The sequence below is a fragment of the Notechis scutatus genome, chromosome Z (genome assembly GCF_049901735.1).
Source record: "Notechis scutatus isolate UNSWTSFEM ecotype Mainland chromosome Z, rNotScu1.2, whole genome shotgun sequence".
Lineage (NCBI taxonomy): Eukaryota > Metazoa > Chordata > Lepidosauria > Squamata > Elapidae > Notechis > Notechis scutatus.
Window position 1 is genome coordinate 91,373,942 of NC_142025.1, and position 18,640 is coordinate 91,392,581.

The window sequence follows — 18,640 nt, forward strand, 5'->3', positions numbered from 1 at the left end:
TTACATCATTCTATCCTATTTTACTAAATAAATATATTATATTTTTAATAATGTATTTTTCCTTTAGAAAGTTTTTTTGATTTATGGTAAAAACCATAATTTTTTAAACTATATTGTACATATCCCTTTTTAAATAAGAATATTATATTACATGCAAAGCAAAATTAAAACCAATAGATTTGAATATAGCTGATTTCCAAAACCCTTAGGACAGAGGTGGGGAAATATAGCCTCTTTATGACTTATGGGTTTCAACTCCAAGCATTCCTGAGCTAGCATGGCTGTCTTTTCTAGCTCATTTCAAATTTTAAAATGCTCAAGTGGTACAGTTTAAACAGCTAAATTCTCTTTCAAAGATTGCTAGTCTTTCTTCTTTCAGGCACGGTGACTGAAACTGAATAAAATATTAAATTTGTGTGGGATGGTGGTGCTGGGTGGAAACTTATTCTATGCCAAGCACAAGGTTCTATCTTTTGAGTTGGAGTTTGAACCTAGTGACATCATACAATGCTATTCAATTTGTGACATTTAATTCAATGAATATACCATCTCTTTTTTATTTGTTCCTTGCATCAACATGCAGTTTAGTATTTGTATAAAATAGAAAAATAAAAACAAAACACAGAATTACCTGTCTTAATCCAACAGCCAATTTCTGGACGAAGATATTCTTTTTCATGCTTGGAGGTTTATCATCTGGTGCTAAATACTTTTTATAACACTTGGTTAGTTTTATTTTTCCTTTCTAAACTACAAAATGAAGAAGCAACAATGTTCAGAGTTGTAGTTTCTAAGCAAGACTTAAATTATTGCACTTAAATTATTCCTGCTTTACATTCATGAGAGATAATACATAAACGAAGAAATAAATTTTATGCCTCCCATATTGTTTCCCTGCCAGCATCATAAATTCAGAAAGGATCAAAATAGGAGGAAAGACATTTGTCACAATAACGCACTGGCAGTAACTGGTTAAAATAAGGTGCTTTTGTGTAGTCCCAGATTATTCTGATTACATGTCATATTTTCCTGAACAGTTTGTTGTTTATTCTTGTATTGCTCCCCTTCCAAAATCTCTCTCCTTCAGCTTCCAAGTATTTGACTCCTTCCTTTTTCACAACCTCATGATACGAAAAGCAACAATAGTACTAGATTGAGTACACCCGGTTTAGCTTTTGACCAATCTGACACTAGTCATTTGCTTATTGTAAAATAGCTGTTTTAAATTTGCTTTCAAAATGACATGAAAACAGCTGTACTTCCTGTTGAGAGTTGTAAGCACCACAATCTCCTTAAAATCATAATCACATCTGTATATCAAGTACATTTATTAATACTTCTAATGGATACATCTATGTCTTCTAGGATATCATTCAAAACATTAGCTGCTCTCATTTCACTAACCTATACAGTAATTACATAAGCTTCATATACTATACTTGTTCATCTACATAACCCAACATTAACATTAGACATAGCTTGATATCTCCGGTTGTTTACCTAATAATTTTTGCCCTCCTCTTTTCCCAAAACGTACACCATTCATTATACGGTTCCTCATAACATCTTTGCTCTATCATACTAACGTCCCCTCCCTTTACCCCAAAGTGGGGAAAAATACGTGGTAGACGAGGATATGGCGGCGGCAGAAGCAGCGATTATCTATATCTATATTCTATCATTCCAGAGGGATCCCTATAGATACGCATTTCCACCACATCCCCTCCTATTTCTGCCACCAGACAGGCCCCTGGTTAAGTATCCCGACTAACACCAGTTATCATTAGACACAGGAGAAACAAGCTGCATGCTCCGTGCTATCCCTTCAGTTCTTGTGACGTATTCACAACCTATTTCTTCTGAACTCACCTTCCCCGCAAACCCTCCATCCACCACACCCTCCGAAACAAAAACAATATTATTTTTTCTACCAAAGGGGAACCCCGCAATCGAGCAGGACGGCCCTACCCAGGGACTTCCACTTCACACAAACCTAGCGCTCAGACTCCTCCCCGTCCACCGCCCCTCCTTCCTCTGCTGGCTCCGCCCCTCTTCCCGGAGTTGCGGGGGGGGAGGGGGGAAAACTCGGTGCGAAGTAGTACCCTTCCTCCCCCCCTCCCCCACTCAACCCCTAACAGTTTCTACCAGTTCCTGCGGCCCCGCTACGCACGGGCGAAATCCTCCCCCCACATACACACACATACGCACGTACCCAGCCTCTTCCCTCCAGCCAGGAGGCTGTAAAAAAGCAGCTGCACCAGCACCTCCCTCTGGGCAATCGAGCTACCTCGACCCACAATCGTTTGGTTTGATCTTGACAATCGTTTGGTTTGGTGGTTGTGTTTGCATAGAGGAGGAGAGACAAGCAGGCAGGCCAGCGGGTCTCTTCCGAAGGAATCCCTTCTCTGCCCACAGAGAAAAGACTCCCTACCTCTCCTGTCAATATCCGCTTAGAAATAAAACCGCACTCCCTTCCTTTGGCCGGACAGGCAGTGAGGGAGAGGGCAGCCGTCGACCCAGGGACATCTCCTCCACCCGTGTATGCCACCCCCCACCCCACCCCGATCGCCCCAACTCGTTCAAGAAAACGCACGGCCCTGCCGCCGCCGCCCTTCATCACTCCTCCAGATCGGGAAGGGAGACAGGAAAGGCAGCATCTCCAGGAGGGAGAGAGATGTCCCTTTCCCGGCTCCAATTCTCCCTCAACCGCGCACCAAACAAAGCCTCCCCCACCCCTCCGCCCGAGAAAACTTCCAAGAAGGCCAAGCAGCCAACCGGTCATCTGCTCACCTCAAACCGGCCCTTAGTGACCCCGTTCATTTCCCTCCTCATCGCTGAGGCCCGGCGGCGGTCAGCTCGGGCGAGACCAAGCCAAGCCGGGCCAGGCCGAGCCAGACCTGGCCCCCCACCTCCTTGGCGCGGCGGCTTCGTTCGCTTGCTCGGCCGCCGTCCTCCCTCTTCACCGCGGGAGGGGGATGGCGAGAGAGGAGGAGCCGTATTCCTTCCCCCTCTCCCTCCCACCCAAGGCAAGCGGCGGGGACAGGCTCTGGGTGCGCTGGTCAGCGAGAGTTCCTTCCCGGCATGCGCGACTCCGAAAGGGCGAAAATAAGGGATCTTGGCCTTCCTCAACTACAACTAATTCTTCTACCCAAAACAAAAACACGCAGCACCTGCCAGCAACAGTGCCGCTCATTGGCCGAGGACGGCGCAGACGAAGGAGGGAATATAGGCGGCGCGCGCTCCCGAGGCCTGGAGCGAGGCTGCCGTGGGTGCGCGCCTGTTACGGGGAAGAGGGCGGAGGTGTCTGTTTTTTCCTCCCTTCTGATCTTTGTAGCCGATGCAGCAGAAGCTACTTCCCCATCCGAGGCAGATGCAGGGTCCCCCCCCCCCAGTCTAGAAAGTTCAGGTATTGGGGGTGCTCACCGACTCTTTACGTGCTCACTAAGTTATGTACGTGTTTCTTTCCGTGCTTACGTGCATTAGGCATGTTCTCTCTGCAGTACTTTTAATATGTACTATCTCAGTTTCACTCCGAGATGGAGATGGAAGTGGAAGAGGAATGAAACTTGAGATCTGGCTTTCTCATTAACTGAGTCCTAAAATAAAGCCACTACTTTATTCATTAATAGATAGATCAATAAAGAAGCTAGTACCAATTGGTGATTGAGCATACTAAAATTTCAAGTTTTCCCTGGATTGTATATGATCCTAACGTAAAGTTATGGAACCCACATAAAATCACAATTAAACACAAAGCACAGTTATATGGGGGCAAGGACCCCACATATCACTAATATGCTGATGATGCTCAGCTGTATGTCTGGGCCTGTGGAGAATGAAGTTGTGTCCTCCCTCTCGCAGTACCTGGAAGGTGTTAGGGGCTGGAAGGGGAGCAACAGGTTGAAACTAAATCCTTGCAAGATCGAGTGGTTCTGGGTTTGGGGTTCATTGGCTCAGGGAGAATTGCCCCCTTTGGTCTTAGATAGGGTGACACTACCCCAAACAGCCCCTGTGCGTAATCTAGGGGTTTTCTTGGACTCATGACTCCTACTCAAAGAGCAGGTGATGGTTGTAGCCAGGAGGGCCTTTGCGCAACTGCAGGTTGTGTACCAGTTACGCCCTTTCCTGGACCAACGGTTCCTATTCACAGTCACTCATACCCTGGTCACTTCCCGTCTTAATTATTGCAACGCGCTCTACATGGGGCTGCCCTTGAAGAACATCCAGAAGCTCCAGTTGGTGCAAAATGCCGCGGCCCGCATGGTTTTGTGCAGACCCCGGTGTGCACATGTGTCACCTCTCCTGCAGCAGCTACATTGGTTGCCGATTTGCTTCCAGGTGCAATTCAAGATACTGCTTGTCACCTTTAAAGCCCTTCATGGCTTGGAACTGGGTTATCTGAGGAAACATCTCTTGCCGGTCACATCTACCCAACCCATTAGAGCAGGGAGGCAGATAATGTTACGGGTCCCATCCCTGAAGGAGATGATGAGACCCAGAAGAAGGGCCTTTTCTGTGAGGGTTTCCTCTCTCTGGAATATCATTCCCCCATAGATTAGAATGGCCCCCATTCTAGCATGGTTCCGGAAAGCACTGAAAACCTGGTTCTGCCAGCAGGCCTGGGGAACCCAGAGCAGGATGGAGTCCATCAAATGGCTCATGTGATCTGCTGTCATCGGGGCAGAGGGTGGGAGTTGGGGGGTGATTTTTTTTTGATTTTTTTCTATTGTACTTTATTAATTTATTTGATTCTTTTTGTTAAGTTTTTATGGTTTTTTATTTTTATTTTTTGTTTTAAATATGGTTTTACATTGTGTAAGCCACCTCGAGTCGCCATGGCCGAATAGGCGGCAATATAAATTAAATGAATAAATAATCATGGCTCTGAGTACTAGAGTGCTACGTGGATCAGAGGCATAGGTCAGTTTGCATGGGATTAATATGAAGTTATGTTTCCATTACAGATTCTCTTTGCTGGCATGCGGTAAGCCATTGCAACAATGTATCTGATAATTTTGGGTGTTAATAAGGCATTAAACTATCATGAATAGCCATAATTGTTGTTCATATCCTCATGATAGTACTACCAAATCACAAAACACCTTTATTTATCCATAATGAAATATCACAATAATGGATTCAGCACTTTTTACTGCATCACGGTGCAAAAAAATATTTCGACGTGATCCATATCAAATTATAACACTAAAGATCACATCTTTCTGCATATACTAAATTCTGACAATCATGAGTCTGACAATTTTTCACATTGCTTTACTCAAAAGCATCTTGACTTCACATGATTTTTAAATGGAAGTCATTTTGAAAACCAACATCAAATCACAGGCTATTGACCTGCATACTGTGAGTGATCAGAATTAGAAATCTAATCATTCTTAATAGCCCCTTAGGATAAAAATATGAATCCAAGACAAAAATTCGAAGGTGTGCATACATTGAGCCATCAAAATTACAGATTTCGCCACTTTGGCACCATAGTTGTACAACTAAACTCGTACTAGATAAGAATTAGCAGAATTCAAATATAATTCGGTTAATTCTTTCTAGCACCAATTTAGTGCTGACCTTAGGTGCCAATAAAGGAGAATATTTGTAACTCAGGGTTGAAATGAAAAATTATTAGTGCTCTCTGACCTTGGTTGTTTTCTTGCAGACATTTCATTACCCAAACTAGGTAGCATCATCAGTGCTAGTCATGATCTTAGTTGACTAGATTCTTGTGTCTATAGGTATGACCAACACATCAGCTTAACTGGAATTTTACTTGTTGTTCTAATTCTTCCCACCTGACAGATTTATATAAAACTTCAAAATCATGTACAGGTAGTTCTTGACCTACAACCACAATTAAGCCCAAAATTTCTGTTGTTAAGTCAGACATTTGTTAAGTGAATTTTGCCCCATTTTATGACTTTTCTTGCCACAAATATAAAGTGAATCACTGCAGTTGATAAGTCAGCAACCCAGTTGTTAAGTGAATGTTGCTTTCCCATTGACTTTGCTTGTCAGAAAGTTGCAAAAAGGGATCAATGATACAGGGACACTGTAACTGTCATAAATATGAGCCAGTTGCCAAGTGTTTTAATTTTGATCATGAGAACATGGAGATACTTAACATCATCATAAGTGTGAAAAAGAGTCATACGTCGCTTTTATTAGTGCTGTTGTAACTTTGAACAGTCACTAAATGTACTGTTAGATAAGGAATACTTGTATAATGTTTGTTTGCATGAAGTAGTCCAAAACAATCAGCTATCTAAAAATTTTGAGCACAATTATCACCAGTATCATGCCATGATGGATATTTCAGTCCTGACTGTGGCCATAAGTTGAATGTAGACAGAGAGAGACTACATTCAAACAGTGGGCCTGATCCCCAAGTGCAACACTGGATTCCTATAATACCTTCTTCTTCTGCTGGTGATGTAATATTTTTGCCAGCCCTCTCAGTCTTTCCTCCCTGCTTTTACCCATCACTCCCTTCTAACCAAGGCATATATAGTTAAACACATCCCAAAATGTCCAAATCAATACCTAAGCGTCCCACCTTGACTCCCCACAAGAACCTCCCCCAGCCCATGCATGTATGTGTTGCTTTGTTATATTATCAAGATTCAAAACGGGCATAGGAAACATGAATCCCAAAGTTCCTTTTTATTTTTATACGCAATACTTCCAAGTTTGCTGCTGAATGATAAAGCACATTTATAGCTGAAATACTTTTGAACAATGTTCTCCAGAGAGCTAGGACTTTGCATAATGCATCTGAAGTAGTATAATTTAACTCTGGTTTAGAGAACAGAGTTAGAAAATAGTGTAATAGACACTGGCTTATGATTGAGATTTCTTAATATTTACATAATATTTGGCTAAGGAATGTTGTCTGGCAGTTTGGATTGTAAACACATGGATGACATATAACTGGACCTCTCTTTACCAATATTCCGATCATAAGGAGACTAAAAAGAACCCTAATCTGAACAGATTTATCTCATTAGCATGATGTTTAGCTCACTCACAAAATATATGTTGTTTTTAAGTTTATCTGCCACCTATCTTGCCATGGGCTACGCTTTGTATATTGTATGTTACTATCAATTATCTTGATGCTGTTTTTATAAAATAAATCCATTTTTCCTCATATTACTGTTTGATTAAATTCTGACTTCAGTATGCTGTTAAGTGCAATGTGCATTAAAGTTATGATATTGTCATTATTGGTGGGATACTGTTGAATGTTTACTACATGTAAACATTCAAACAAAGCAATTTTCCTTCCCAGTTCCAAAATTGCTTAGGAATGAGTAATATGACATGTTCTAATTATATCCAGTTTTGAATGATGTTCACTCTCAAGTGTATCTAAGAAACATACATCCTTGGGGGAAATCCATATCTTCCTGCATTTGGAAGGGGATGGAAAAGACAGCCTTTGATGGCAGCTTGACTACTACTATTAAAAATATTTCCTGTGGATTGATTTATCTTCTTCCATGATCACAGCTTTTTCTGCCAATTAAGTATCAAACCAGATTTGAGGGTTTGGTTATGACATATAAAGCCCTTGGCAACTTGGAACTGGAATACTTGTCAGATTGCTTTTGCTAATTTAGACCTGGTAAGTGACTTGAAATCATCCAGGAAGGCCTTTCTATATTTATGAAGATTAGTAAAAGCAATCTACTCACAGGTGAATCTTCTTTGTGAAGATGCCCTGGAACAGGACTGTCAAACTCCCAGCCCACTGACCAGATGTATCACGTGCTGGTCACACCCACATCCACACCCAGTTTAGTGAAAGGGGAAAAAGTCCTGATGGGTCATGTGATGCCGCTGTGATGATGTAAGTTTAACACCCCTGCTCTGGAATATTCCTACCCTGAAACCAGGGTGCTTATTAAAATGCTCTTTTCCACAGTACCATATTTACAGAAGACCAACAGTTTGGGGTATCTGATTAGAAAGAAAAAGCTGTTCTACAGTACAGGGAAACAAGCACATCAGCCTGACCTCAGCCTCCTGATTTTGCAGTAGTGAAAAATTATAAGGATAATTGTGATACTTATTGGATCTAGTTCAATTCTAGTTAAAAAAAGGAGAGCTGAATTTTTTAAGTTAGCGTTTAAACTCCACCCGAAGACCTACTGTCAATCAATGCAGAATCAGCAACACTGGCATGATGTGTCTGATGTATCTAGTGCTGTTGAATTTTGTATCAGTTGCAGTTTCTGGGTTACTTTAAATGCAAATGCATGTAGAGCACATTACCAAGTGGTGAGATCAATGGAGTGTTTGTCTTATGTCAAGCACTGTAAAAGGTCTAGATAACCCACTTCCTCTAGGGGGCTTGGCATTTGCACTCTCACTTCAGCTTTACATTTTTTTCCTAAAAAGGGAAGGTTAGGAACAGGACAATTAAGGAATCCAGGAAGGTGTCTTAAAGATATGCTCCAATAGAATCAAGGCTTCAGAGAAATGAAGCTTAGGCATAAAGAGAATCCCAAAGATGCTTTTTTCAAAGATATTTAGGCATAGATCACCTCCCACATCTAGCTGACTTGACACTCTCATCTTTGCAAGGACTGATACTGCATAGATCCAGCCAAAAGTGGCAGGGGACACATTAATAAACTTTATTGACTTTGATGGAATTCACAGGCCAAAAGGAATTCCAAATTAATATGATAAGCAGGCCAGTTAAACTCGCGGATGCATCCCACACTGGCCATGGTCGCACCTGGTTTAGCAAAGGGGATAAAAGTCATGATATGTCACGTGACGACTCATGACAATGCAAGTTTGACACCCCTGTGATAAGGCATTGCCCTAGTCACTACTATGGATTCTGCCCACGAAGAGAAGATATTGATAGTGAATCTACATGAATGACTTTGATTGTAGGAATAATTTCTGTCTCAATATTTCCTGGAACTCCACAAAATACCCAGGATTAGGTTGTTGAAATTCACCAAATGATTAACAGGATCTTTCTAATTCATAAATCTTAAAGCAGGTAATTGAAATCAGCCTAATTACCTTGTGAAGGTCTTGGGAGCCAATCTTATCTGGACCAGAAACAGATCTGAGTAAAGGGTTAGATATTATGTCTTCCATTTCCAGGTCACTAAAAAACTGCTTGAGAGAACTGGGGACATCAGCGTATAGTGGACCTGACATTACCTGGGACAAACCTATGGTTGCCATATAGGCTATGAGCCACAGAGATCTGGAGATTGAAATCATCTATAGCAATATTATCAGGTGAGGTAATTCTAATGCTAATGCTGAGATTAGACCCAGAGCCTCAGAAAGGGATTCTCCCTTCCCCCTCCTGCTGTTGAAATTGATGACAACTGCCTGAAAGTTAGGAAGACAGATGTTTGTGAAAGTGATATTAACAATCTTATGAAACCAAGCTTCGGTAATATGATAGGTGAGTGTTCAGCTTCTACCAGATCAATTATGAGTGGACATAATATATATCATCACCAATTCTAGACTGAGGTCATTAGCCATTGGGGCCTTGGAGGGGAATGGGACTGCTCTGCAGGAAACAGCAAAAAGCTAGATGTCTCCTGCCTGTATTTCGGGTTTCTTAATCAACATGTGCCATTTTTCTGACTAGCACTGTGTTGCCATGATTCTGAGAGACTAACAAATAATTCCACTGATAATCTGTGGAAGACAGCAATCTGGCACTACCATTCACATTGGTTCTTCTCCAGTATTTTTTTTTACGGTTACACAACCCTATAAAATCCTTTTGAAAAAAGCACCTTTGAGATAAAGCAAAATTGCAAAGTTAACATATGTAAAACCATATCAATGATAAACAATTACATTTCAGTTCACACAAAAAAGAGCAAATGGTAAGCATGTTTCACAAACCTTATCATATACTAGTGTTCATCCTTCATGTGCAATGCTTCCTCTTAAACTGTGACACAATTATGATTTTGTGCCATGATGGTGTATGAAGTATAGGCTCAAGCTGAGCAGGTGATTCAGGGATAGGAATAGTTGCTAAGAAGGGTATCTTGCGGTTACCAAGTATAAAATGAAAGGCCTACTTATAATGAACTTTTTTAAAAAAAACTTTTTTCTTCTTAAATCTTTATTACAGTAATTATGCAGAAATCCAATATACTGTATACTTGCAGATGAGCCAAGAATTTAAGTGCCAAAATACACTCAGAAAATTGAGTTCAACTTATCCATGGATAAGTTTATCTACAAGTATGTATGGTAATATATTTTTTTAAAATACTTGTGTAGATAGCCATTGAGTTATGACCATTTGTTCAGTGACTGTTTAAAGTTACAATGGTATTGAACAAAAAGAATGACCCTGAAGTTCTGCCTTTTACAGCACCTCCGTGATCACATGAACAGGATCCAGATGCTCAGGAACCAGCTGACACTAATGACTAGTTGCAGCATCCCATGGTCATGTTATTGCTGTTGCCAGCCTTTTCTGGTAGCTTCCCACAAGCAAAGTGAATGGGGAAATCTTCAGGGAAGGTCACAAGTTGCATGGGTAAGTCTCTCCAATTGGCCTTTCTTCACTAATGTATACTGCACACTCTGTTGTTGCTGTTTGCACACAAAGCCTTCTTTCCCTGGCCTCCCTGCATGTGCCAATTAATGACCTGCATATCTTACGGTTACACCTGGACCGCCTGGACTGTCATCCTAAGTGATGCAGTCATGTAACATCACGCTTTACTTTTTATTGTATATTCAGACTCGCATAATTTTGTTAATATGCCTTTACAATAAAGTAGAAACAGTTCACCTAGGCTTTCTTTCATTTGATACTACTTCACAAGGCTGGCATATGTCCCATATATTTTATACTTACAAGCCCATCCACAGCTAAGCCTCTGCTCATATTTTTAATCAAAGTATCATGAAAAATACACCTCTTACGGATAAACCATTTATAAAAAATAAAATACGAAAATTTCTAGATTGATTTATCTGCAAATGGGCTTATGTGCAAGTATGTTCAATGGCACCCAGAGCTGCATGACTGCAAGATGGGCAGCATATAAATTTAGTAAATATATTAAAAAAATTCAATTTTGATATATAATCAAGGGTACTTTCACCCATACCATATAATGGGCTCTGGCTATTGTTTTTGATCTTACCGATCTTATTAACGTGTCTCCAAATTCTGGAGTCACAGTGCTACAAAATGATGTTATATACATAATTATGATTACATGCAGACAATTCTATGATGATTTCATGTAGATCCAGTAGAAAAATTCTGAATTGTAAGGATCTGTGCCTCAGATTCAACTTTAGACCACTAGGCCACCATTAGTATGAACTTGCCATCATGAGTAAGGATAATTACCTTTCTTACATTATAACCTGGTTCGCATAGGTATAAGCATGATCCCTTCCCACCTTAAAACATCAAAGAGTTTAGATACAATTAAATAAAATCAGAGCTTCGCTATTTTAAATTATTGTCTTGTTTTCTCCCCACATGTAATCTGAGATATTAAGTTCTGAATAACATTGAGCATATCCAGATTTTTAAGACAAAATGGGATAATGAAGCTGTAGCAGGAAGCAAATTCTCTCCTAGAGATGGCTTTAAGAGCAAAATACTCTGATGGGCTAACTCTTGTCAGGCATATTCTTCCTTCTGACCTCTGCTAAGGTTCTTAGATAATAATTTTGGGAGAATAAATCTTTTTCTATATTGATGCATTGTAGATTCCTATTTCAGCTTGTGCAATAAGTTATAAATTGCTTGCTACCTCCTATTTTGTATTAGTTGAATTTTGTTTTAGTTTTGCAGCACAATAAATTCCACACATATGTCCTTTAAAACAAATACCCAGCATAGGCACTCAAATTGCAAAGCAGTATATACTCTTTGTAACAGTCTACTTGGTGTTTTTTTTAAGATCATAAAAAGTGTGACTTTTCTTAACCTTGATTGTAGTCAATCACATTCAACAATGTTTTTCATTCTCAGAAATGTTCCTATCTTCAAATATTTCAAGGACAGTTATGCATTCAGTTTGTGTATTTAACACGACTGCTAGCCTAAGCCTCCTTCCATAAGCCAAGAATGTTGGTTGTTGGCAAGCTGCCTTTTAAGGAACTTGTCTTGCGTAAGTATTATGTGATGGCTCCCCAATAATTTCAAATCACAAATAAAAATAAGGAGTACTTGTTTCTGCTGTTTGTTGGATGTAAATATAGGGCCTATAAGCCATCTATCAACTACATATCGATTTTACAGAAGACAATATTGAAAAAGCACTACGCAATCTAAAACCATCTCTATCTATTGGACCGTACGGAATATGTGCCTACTTCTTAAAAAAGCTATCCACTGCCATAGCCGAACCTCTAAGCATAATCTTTGAAAAATCTTTCAGGACCAGTTCCTTGCCAAAACTATGGTCACAAGCCACGGTCATCCCCATCTTCAAAAAGGGAGACCCCAGTCTAGTTGAAAACTACAGACCAGGACTTCCGGTGGCAGGATAGGGACGTGCAGAGGTGGAGAAGCCCAGCTGCGGTTTCCGAGTACCTCTTCTTGCATTTGGAGCGATCCCCAGAGGATACACGAATCCCGGAGAGATTCGTGTCGGGTTGCAGTGTGGGGGAAGGCAACCCCCCGACAATGAAGAGAAGATCCCCTGAGCCCAGGGCGAAAGAGCCAGCCGCCTGTTAATGGCGGCTCCAAAGTCCGGTCTGCCTCCGATGTGACAAAGCGAGAAAGTGACAGCTTGTAAGATCGGTGGAGAAAGAGGTGCAGAAAGACTCTAACAGTGAAGAGTGAGACCGGCGAGTGATTTCTTTTCCTTTGATTGTGAGTTATATCTGTTGGAAGTCTGAGAGAAAAGCGGCTAGAAAAGCGAAAGTGTGATAAGCGTGGGTGGAAAGGCTTGACAGACGGAGTGAAAGTGTGGATTACAGCGTTTGAAAGGAGAAGTCTGTGAGGAGAAGAAGAACTGTTGGAAAGACTAAGAGACTTGTGGATTCGAGCTTTTGAGTGGATTGTTATATTGGACTATTCCCTAGGTTTAAAACCCGAAGAGGAGAAAGGCGACCAAAGAGAAAGAAACGCGGCGCTAAATGCGATACATTGAATCTTTGAATTTAGCGCAACAATATAACAGACTCTATTTGACACTATTTGCTCAATAGACCTTTAACCGATTTGGAGGAGAACATTATTTGACTGAGGTGAAGGCAGTAAGTGAAGGAGATTAAGATATCGGACTCCAAAGTATTAGGAAAAAAAAGGAAAAAAAGAGAGTAATTGAAGTTTGGGAAGAGACTGATTGCTGACAGCGATTAGTCAGCACTTTTCACCACCCTCCTTCCGGTGTGCCTGAAGAGAATTACAAAATTCCAAAAATGTTGGATTTAATCCTGACCTTAAAACTCTATTTTCTCACCACTCTACTTTACTTTCTTGAATTCTCCCTTGGTACTATTCTGTTAAACTTTCTATCCTGTCTTCTATTTACTGACTTTTTGATATTAAGGCAAATTCCTTTTCTCTTTTCACTTTTTTCCCCTTATAATAGCTATAAATTTATTTGCTTAGAAAAGGTATACGGATTACTAGACCTACTCGCTAATTGATTTAATTGCTTTGAATACTTAGTAACAATAAGGATTGTAAAATATTGTTGATTTAGAATATTTAATATTAAGATATAGGATTAGATAAAAGTTTATATAGATTTATAAAATTTAGAATGTTATAAAGTTGAAATTTGGTTTGATTTGATATATCACTTGCTATACATATTTGTTATATAAATTTATCATAGAGAATATTATATTGTGGTGGATAGTGCTCTATAGTATTGGAATATAGATTATATAAACTACATGCCCGATTGAAGACATAAACCAAAAATAATACGTATTTATATATCTTAATTTCTAGTTGAGAGTACTTAATTTAACCACTCAATAGATTGGTAGTCCAAGCAATTAGACATTGAAATTTTATCATAAGGGTAATAACACTGAATGGTGATTTGGGACAACATAATTAACATAATTCAACAGCAAAAACAAATACTAAAAGAAATGACCTCCACAACAACCACGGCCCTGAAAACAGGAAGGAAGACTACCCCAACCCTAACAACCACCTTGGCAACAGCTTCCTCTACAATTCAAAAAATTATTGAAGAATCCCTAACAGGAGAAAAACAATCCAATGTCTCAAACGCCAATATACAAGCTACTCTGCTAACCTTGCAAGAATCAATGTCAAAACTGCAAGAAATAATGATCAAGAATCATAATGAAACAAGAGCGGATATCAGCGAATTAAAAGAAGAGATGGGAAAGCTAAAAGCTGAGATGAAAGCGGACATACTTAAGGTAGAAGACAAGATTGGGACATTACAACAGGCTATGGAAAAAAATGAAACAATGATAAAAGAAATAGAGACAAGGACAGAACGAACGGAAAAGAATCTAAAAAGGGTAGACGAACAATTAAAAAATGTAAGCAAAGAAATGGAAGATTCCCTGGTCTACCTAGAAATGGACAAGGCAGCTGCATACCTGAGATTTCAAAATGTGGAGGCATCGAAGGATGAAGAACTAGAGCAGCTAATGGCAGAAATACTGGCCGAACTGTTAGGAAAAGAGAAAGACGATATACTCAGGGAATTTGATGAAGTTTATAGGGTCAGTACCAATTACGCAAGACGCCATAAATGTCTGAGAGAGATTCACATCCGTTTCGCAAGGAGTGTGAGAGATATAATACTCAGACTGTCGAGAGATGGAACAATAACGTACAAGGGCAAAGAGATTATGATCCTCAAGCAAATCCCAAGGAAAGTGAGGGAAATAAGACAAGATTATAAATTCCTAGCCAGTTATTTAAATCAAAAAGGAATCCCATTCAAATGGTTAATCCCGAAAGAGATGTTAATAACATGGAAAGAAAGGAAAATCAAAATAGACTCTATGGAACGGGCACAAGACTTCTACGAACAGTTAGTAGGCACGGAAGATCAAAATACCAAGGAGGAATCCAAAAGAAATTTGCAGGAAGACCGAAATCGCCATAGAAATAAAAAAGGACCCCCCCCCCCAAACCAAGGGAACGACTACCCACATCAAGAGAGAGAAGAACCAATCCCACAACAACTACAAGGAGAGAGCCGAATTATCACAAGACAAAAAGCGAAACAGACCTAGCTAAATGGAGGAAGAAAAGAAACTCCTATCTATCAATATAAACGGTTTAAATTCAACAACTAAAAGGAAAAGGATATTAGCTAAACTAATTAAACAAAACGCCGACATAATATGTTTACAAGAAACTCATATTAGGAAAAATGATGAAAAATATTTAATTTGCCCGAAACTAGGGAAGTTATTTATGGTACCAGCATATAAACAAAAAAAGAAAGGAATTGCAATATACATGAAAGACGACCTAAAAGCAGATCTAATTTGGTCAGACCTGGAAGGAAGAACTCTGGTTTTACAAATCTCGATTAATACTATTTCATTTCTATTGGTAGCAATTTATGCACCTAATGAAGAACAAGGAAAATTTTTTAAATATTTACACCAAAAAATAATAGGATTTGAAAAAAGGAACATCTGTATGATAAGTGATTTTAACTCTATTGCTGATTGCCAAAAGGACCATAGTAATGCGAGTAAGAACAAGAAAGGGAAAAGAGAGTTTCCCAAGACTTGTAAGGAAATGATGAAAGAACTAAATTTAGTGGATTTATGGAGAAAATTAAACCCAGAAGACAAACAATTTACATATTACTCTAACCAGCATAAAATATGGACAAGAATAGATATGGCCTGGATGAATGGGGAAATTGCAAATGAAATAAAAGGAATCGAAATTTTACCAAATGAATGGGCCGACCATAACCCAATTCAAATAATTTGGAAAGGCAGGAGAAAATCAAAGAAAAGATGGACATTAAACACTCAATTAATAAGTGAAGAAGAGTATATTAATAAGCTTAAAGAGGAACTAAATTATTTCCTAAAGGAAAATGATAATGATGCAACCTCGAAACAAAATATTTAGGATACATTGAAGGAAGTCATAAGAGGAATAACAATCTCTTATAATGCCATGAGAAATAAAAGAAAATATGCTCAACAAAATAAATTACAACAACAAATTAAGGAATTAGAAATCCAACTACAAAAAAACCCTAAAAACCAAAGAATACAAAATCAGTTAATAACAACTAAACATAAATTGAACTTATTGGAACAAGAAAAAAATGGAAATAAATTTGAAAATGACTAAACAAATTTATTTTGAATATGCAAACAAACCAGGAAGATGGTTATCTTATAAATTTAAAAAAGGGAAAGAGATTGATATACCAATTAATAGTCGAGAAGGGCGACTTACAACATGAGATAGAAAAGAAAAAAGACATCATTCACAAATATTTTGAAGTTATATAAAAAGGAAGAAGTTAATGAGGATAAAATAAGAACTTACTTAGAGGAAACGAATGACAAAGTAATTGGAGAGGAATGGATAGAATTATTAAATAAAGATATTACATGGTCCGAATTGAAATCAGCAATAGAGAATCAAAGTAATAATAAAACCCCAGGGCCAGATGGGATTCCGGCAGAATTATATAAAGCAATCATGGAATTAATTGGACCACTGATGATGGAAGTGTTCAACGAGGTACTACTAGCAGCTAAGATGCCAGACTCGTGGAGGGGAGCATTGATTTCGCTGATCCCGAAGGAGGAAGCTGACCACAGATATATTAACAACTACAGACCAATTTCACCCCTAAATACTGATTATAAAATACTCTCCTCCATTATAGCCAATAGACTAAAACAAGTTTTAAACCCACACATACATGAAGACCAAAATGGATTCCTCCCGACTAGACAAATAAAGAATAATTTAAGAACAGTAATAGATGTCTTAGAATTTTATGAAGCCCACCCTGAGAAACAATTCGCACTTATGTTTTTAGACGCAGAAAAAGCATTCGATAACCTAAATTGGCAGTTCTTAATTCAAAAAATTTACAATATGAATCTAGGCACTAAATTAGAAAATATCATAACAACAATTTACAACACACAGCAGGCTAACATCTTAACAAATGGGGAACACACAGGTCCAATAAAAATAGAAAAAGGTGTTAGACAGGGCTGCCCTCTCTCACCTCTTCTCTTTATATTCGCTCTAGAAACACTTTTAACACGTATTAGGCAAAATCCCGAAATTAAAGGATTGAAAATTAAAACAGAAGAATACAAATTACAAGCGTTTGACGATGATATGGTCTTCTTTTTGGAAGAACCAATAGAAAAAAGGATACAAATTGATAAAAGAATTAGAACAATTCAGCACAGTAGCAGGACTTAAAATCAATAGAAAAAAAACAAAATTAATGACCAAAAACTTAACAGAAGACCAGAAAAAAGAATGAGGTAAGTATGGGAATACAGGTAACAAAGAAAGTCAAATATTTAGGAATATGGCTAACACCACAATGTAAAACACTCAAAGAGAATAACTATGACAAATTGTTGCAACAAGTAAAGAAAGATTTAGAATCTTGGAGCAGGTTGCAACTTTCACTATTGGGCAGGATTGCTTCTATCAAAATGAATATTTTGCCAAAATTCTTATACCTATTTCAGACAATTCCAATTAAATTGCATAAATTTTTTTCCGAAGAACTAAATAAGATAACACTCAAATTCATTTGGTAAGGAAAGAAAGCTAGAATTAACGTAAAGGCATTACAGGATCTGAAGAGCAGAGGGGGATTAGCACTTCCAAACTGGGAACTATATTATACGGCAGCTACTTTATTATGGTTAAAAGATTGGGTGAACTTACTTAACAAAAGAACACTATTATTAGAAGGTCACGATTTGCAGAGAGGTTGGCACGCCTTCTTGTGGGATGTGGGGAAACCCAATCAGTCATATTTTCATAGACACCTAATTAGAGATTCACTACTAACCAATTGGAAAAAAGTACGGAAAAAACACTACTTAAAAGTACCGATTTGGCTGTCGACAATGGAGGCAATGGTTCATCCCAACAATTTGGACATCACAAAAATGATTAAATACAAAGACTTATTAGATTCACAAGGAAAACTGAAAACATGACAAGAATTACAAGAGCGAGGATTTAAAATTGACCAGTGGGTATACCTCCAAATCCATAGTAGATATAAAAAAGATAACAAGCGGACAAATCAAATAAATAAATAAAAATAAATAAAACTAATAATGAAGTCTTCAGGAACAAAAGAGCAAAAATGAAGGAACAAAAAAAGGATAGACAAATGGTTTTTACTGCATTAAATCTTATGTTATTGCCATGAAACCCCCCCCCCCCCAAAATAATCAAAGGAAGTAGCATTTGCAATTATATTGTGTACAATTATTGATGGGGATAAGAATTATTACACTATTACACTACAATTATTTACACTTTCCAGTTAATTTTAGATATTATAGTTATGTCAGGATTTCAAGACTTTCCAAAATAGCATTTAATAATCAGAATTTCCTCCGCATAGAAAATGATATTAAAAATGCAATAATCAAAACGAGGCAAATA

At 38.5% G+C, this 18,640-nt stretch overlaps 1 protein-coding gene across 7 annotated transcripts in view; it reads right to left on the bottom strand.

The window, feature by feature from the left end:
* The window catches only part of FBXL20 (F-box and leucine rich repeat protein 20), a 63,708-nt gene extending 60,536 nt beyond the window's left edge, over positions 1-3,172 (bottom strand). For 3 of the 7 annotated variants that reach the window (XM_087945765.1, XM_026679743.2, XM_087945767.1), the window contains exon 1: positions 2,791-3,172. Coding sequence is in view for 2 of the 7 variants with exons in the window: in XM_026679743.2 (XP_026535528.1) it covers positions 2,791-2,832 (42 nt within the window). In the remaining 5 variants the exon portion in view is untranslated. Of the gene's footprint in view, positions 1-631; positions 751-2,790 lie in introns of those variants that run through there. The other 4 variants (XM_026679741.2, XM_026679744.2, XM_087945768.1 and 1 more) reach the window with 3 other exon arrangements.
* Positions 3,173-18,640: the final 15,468 nt, after the last annotated feature.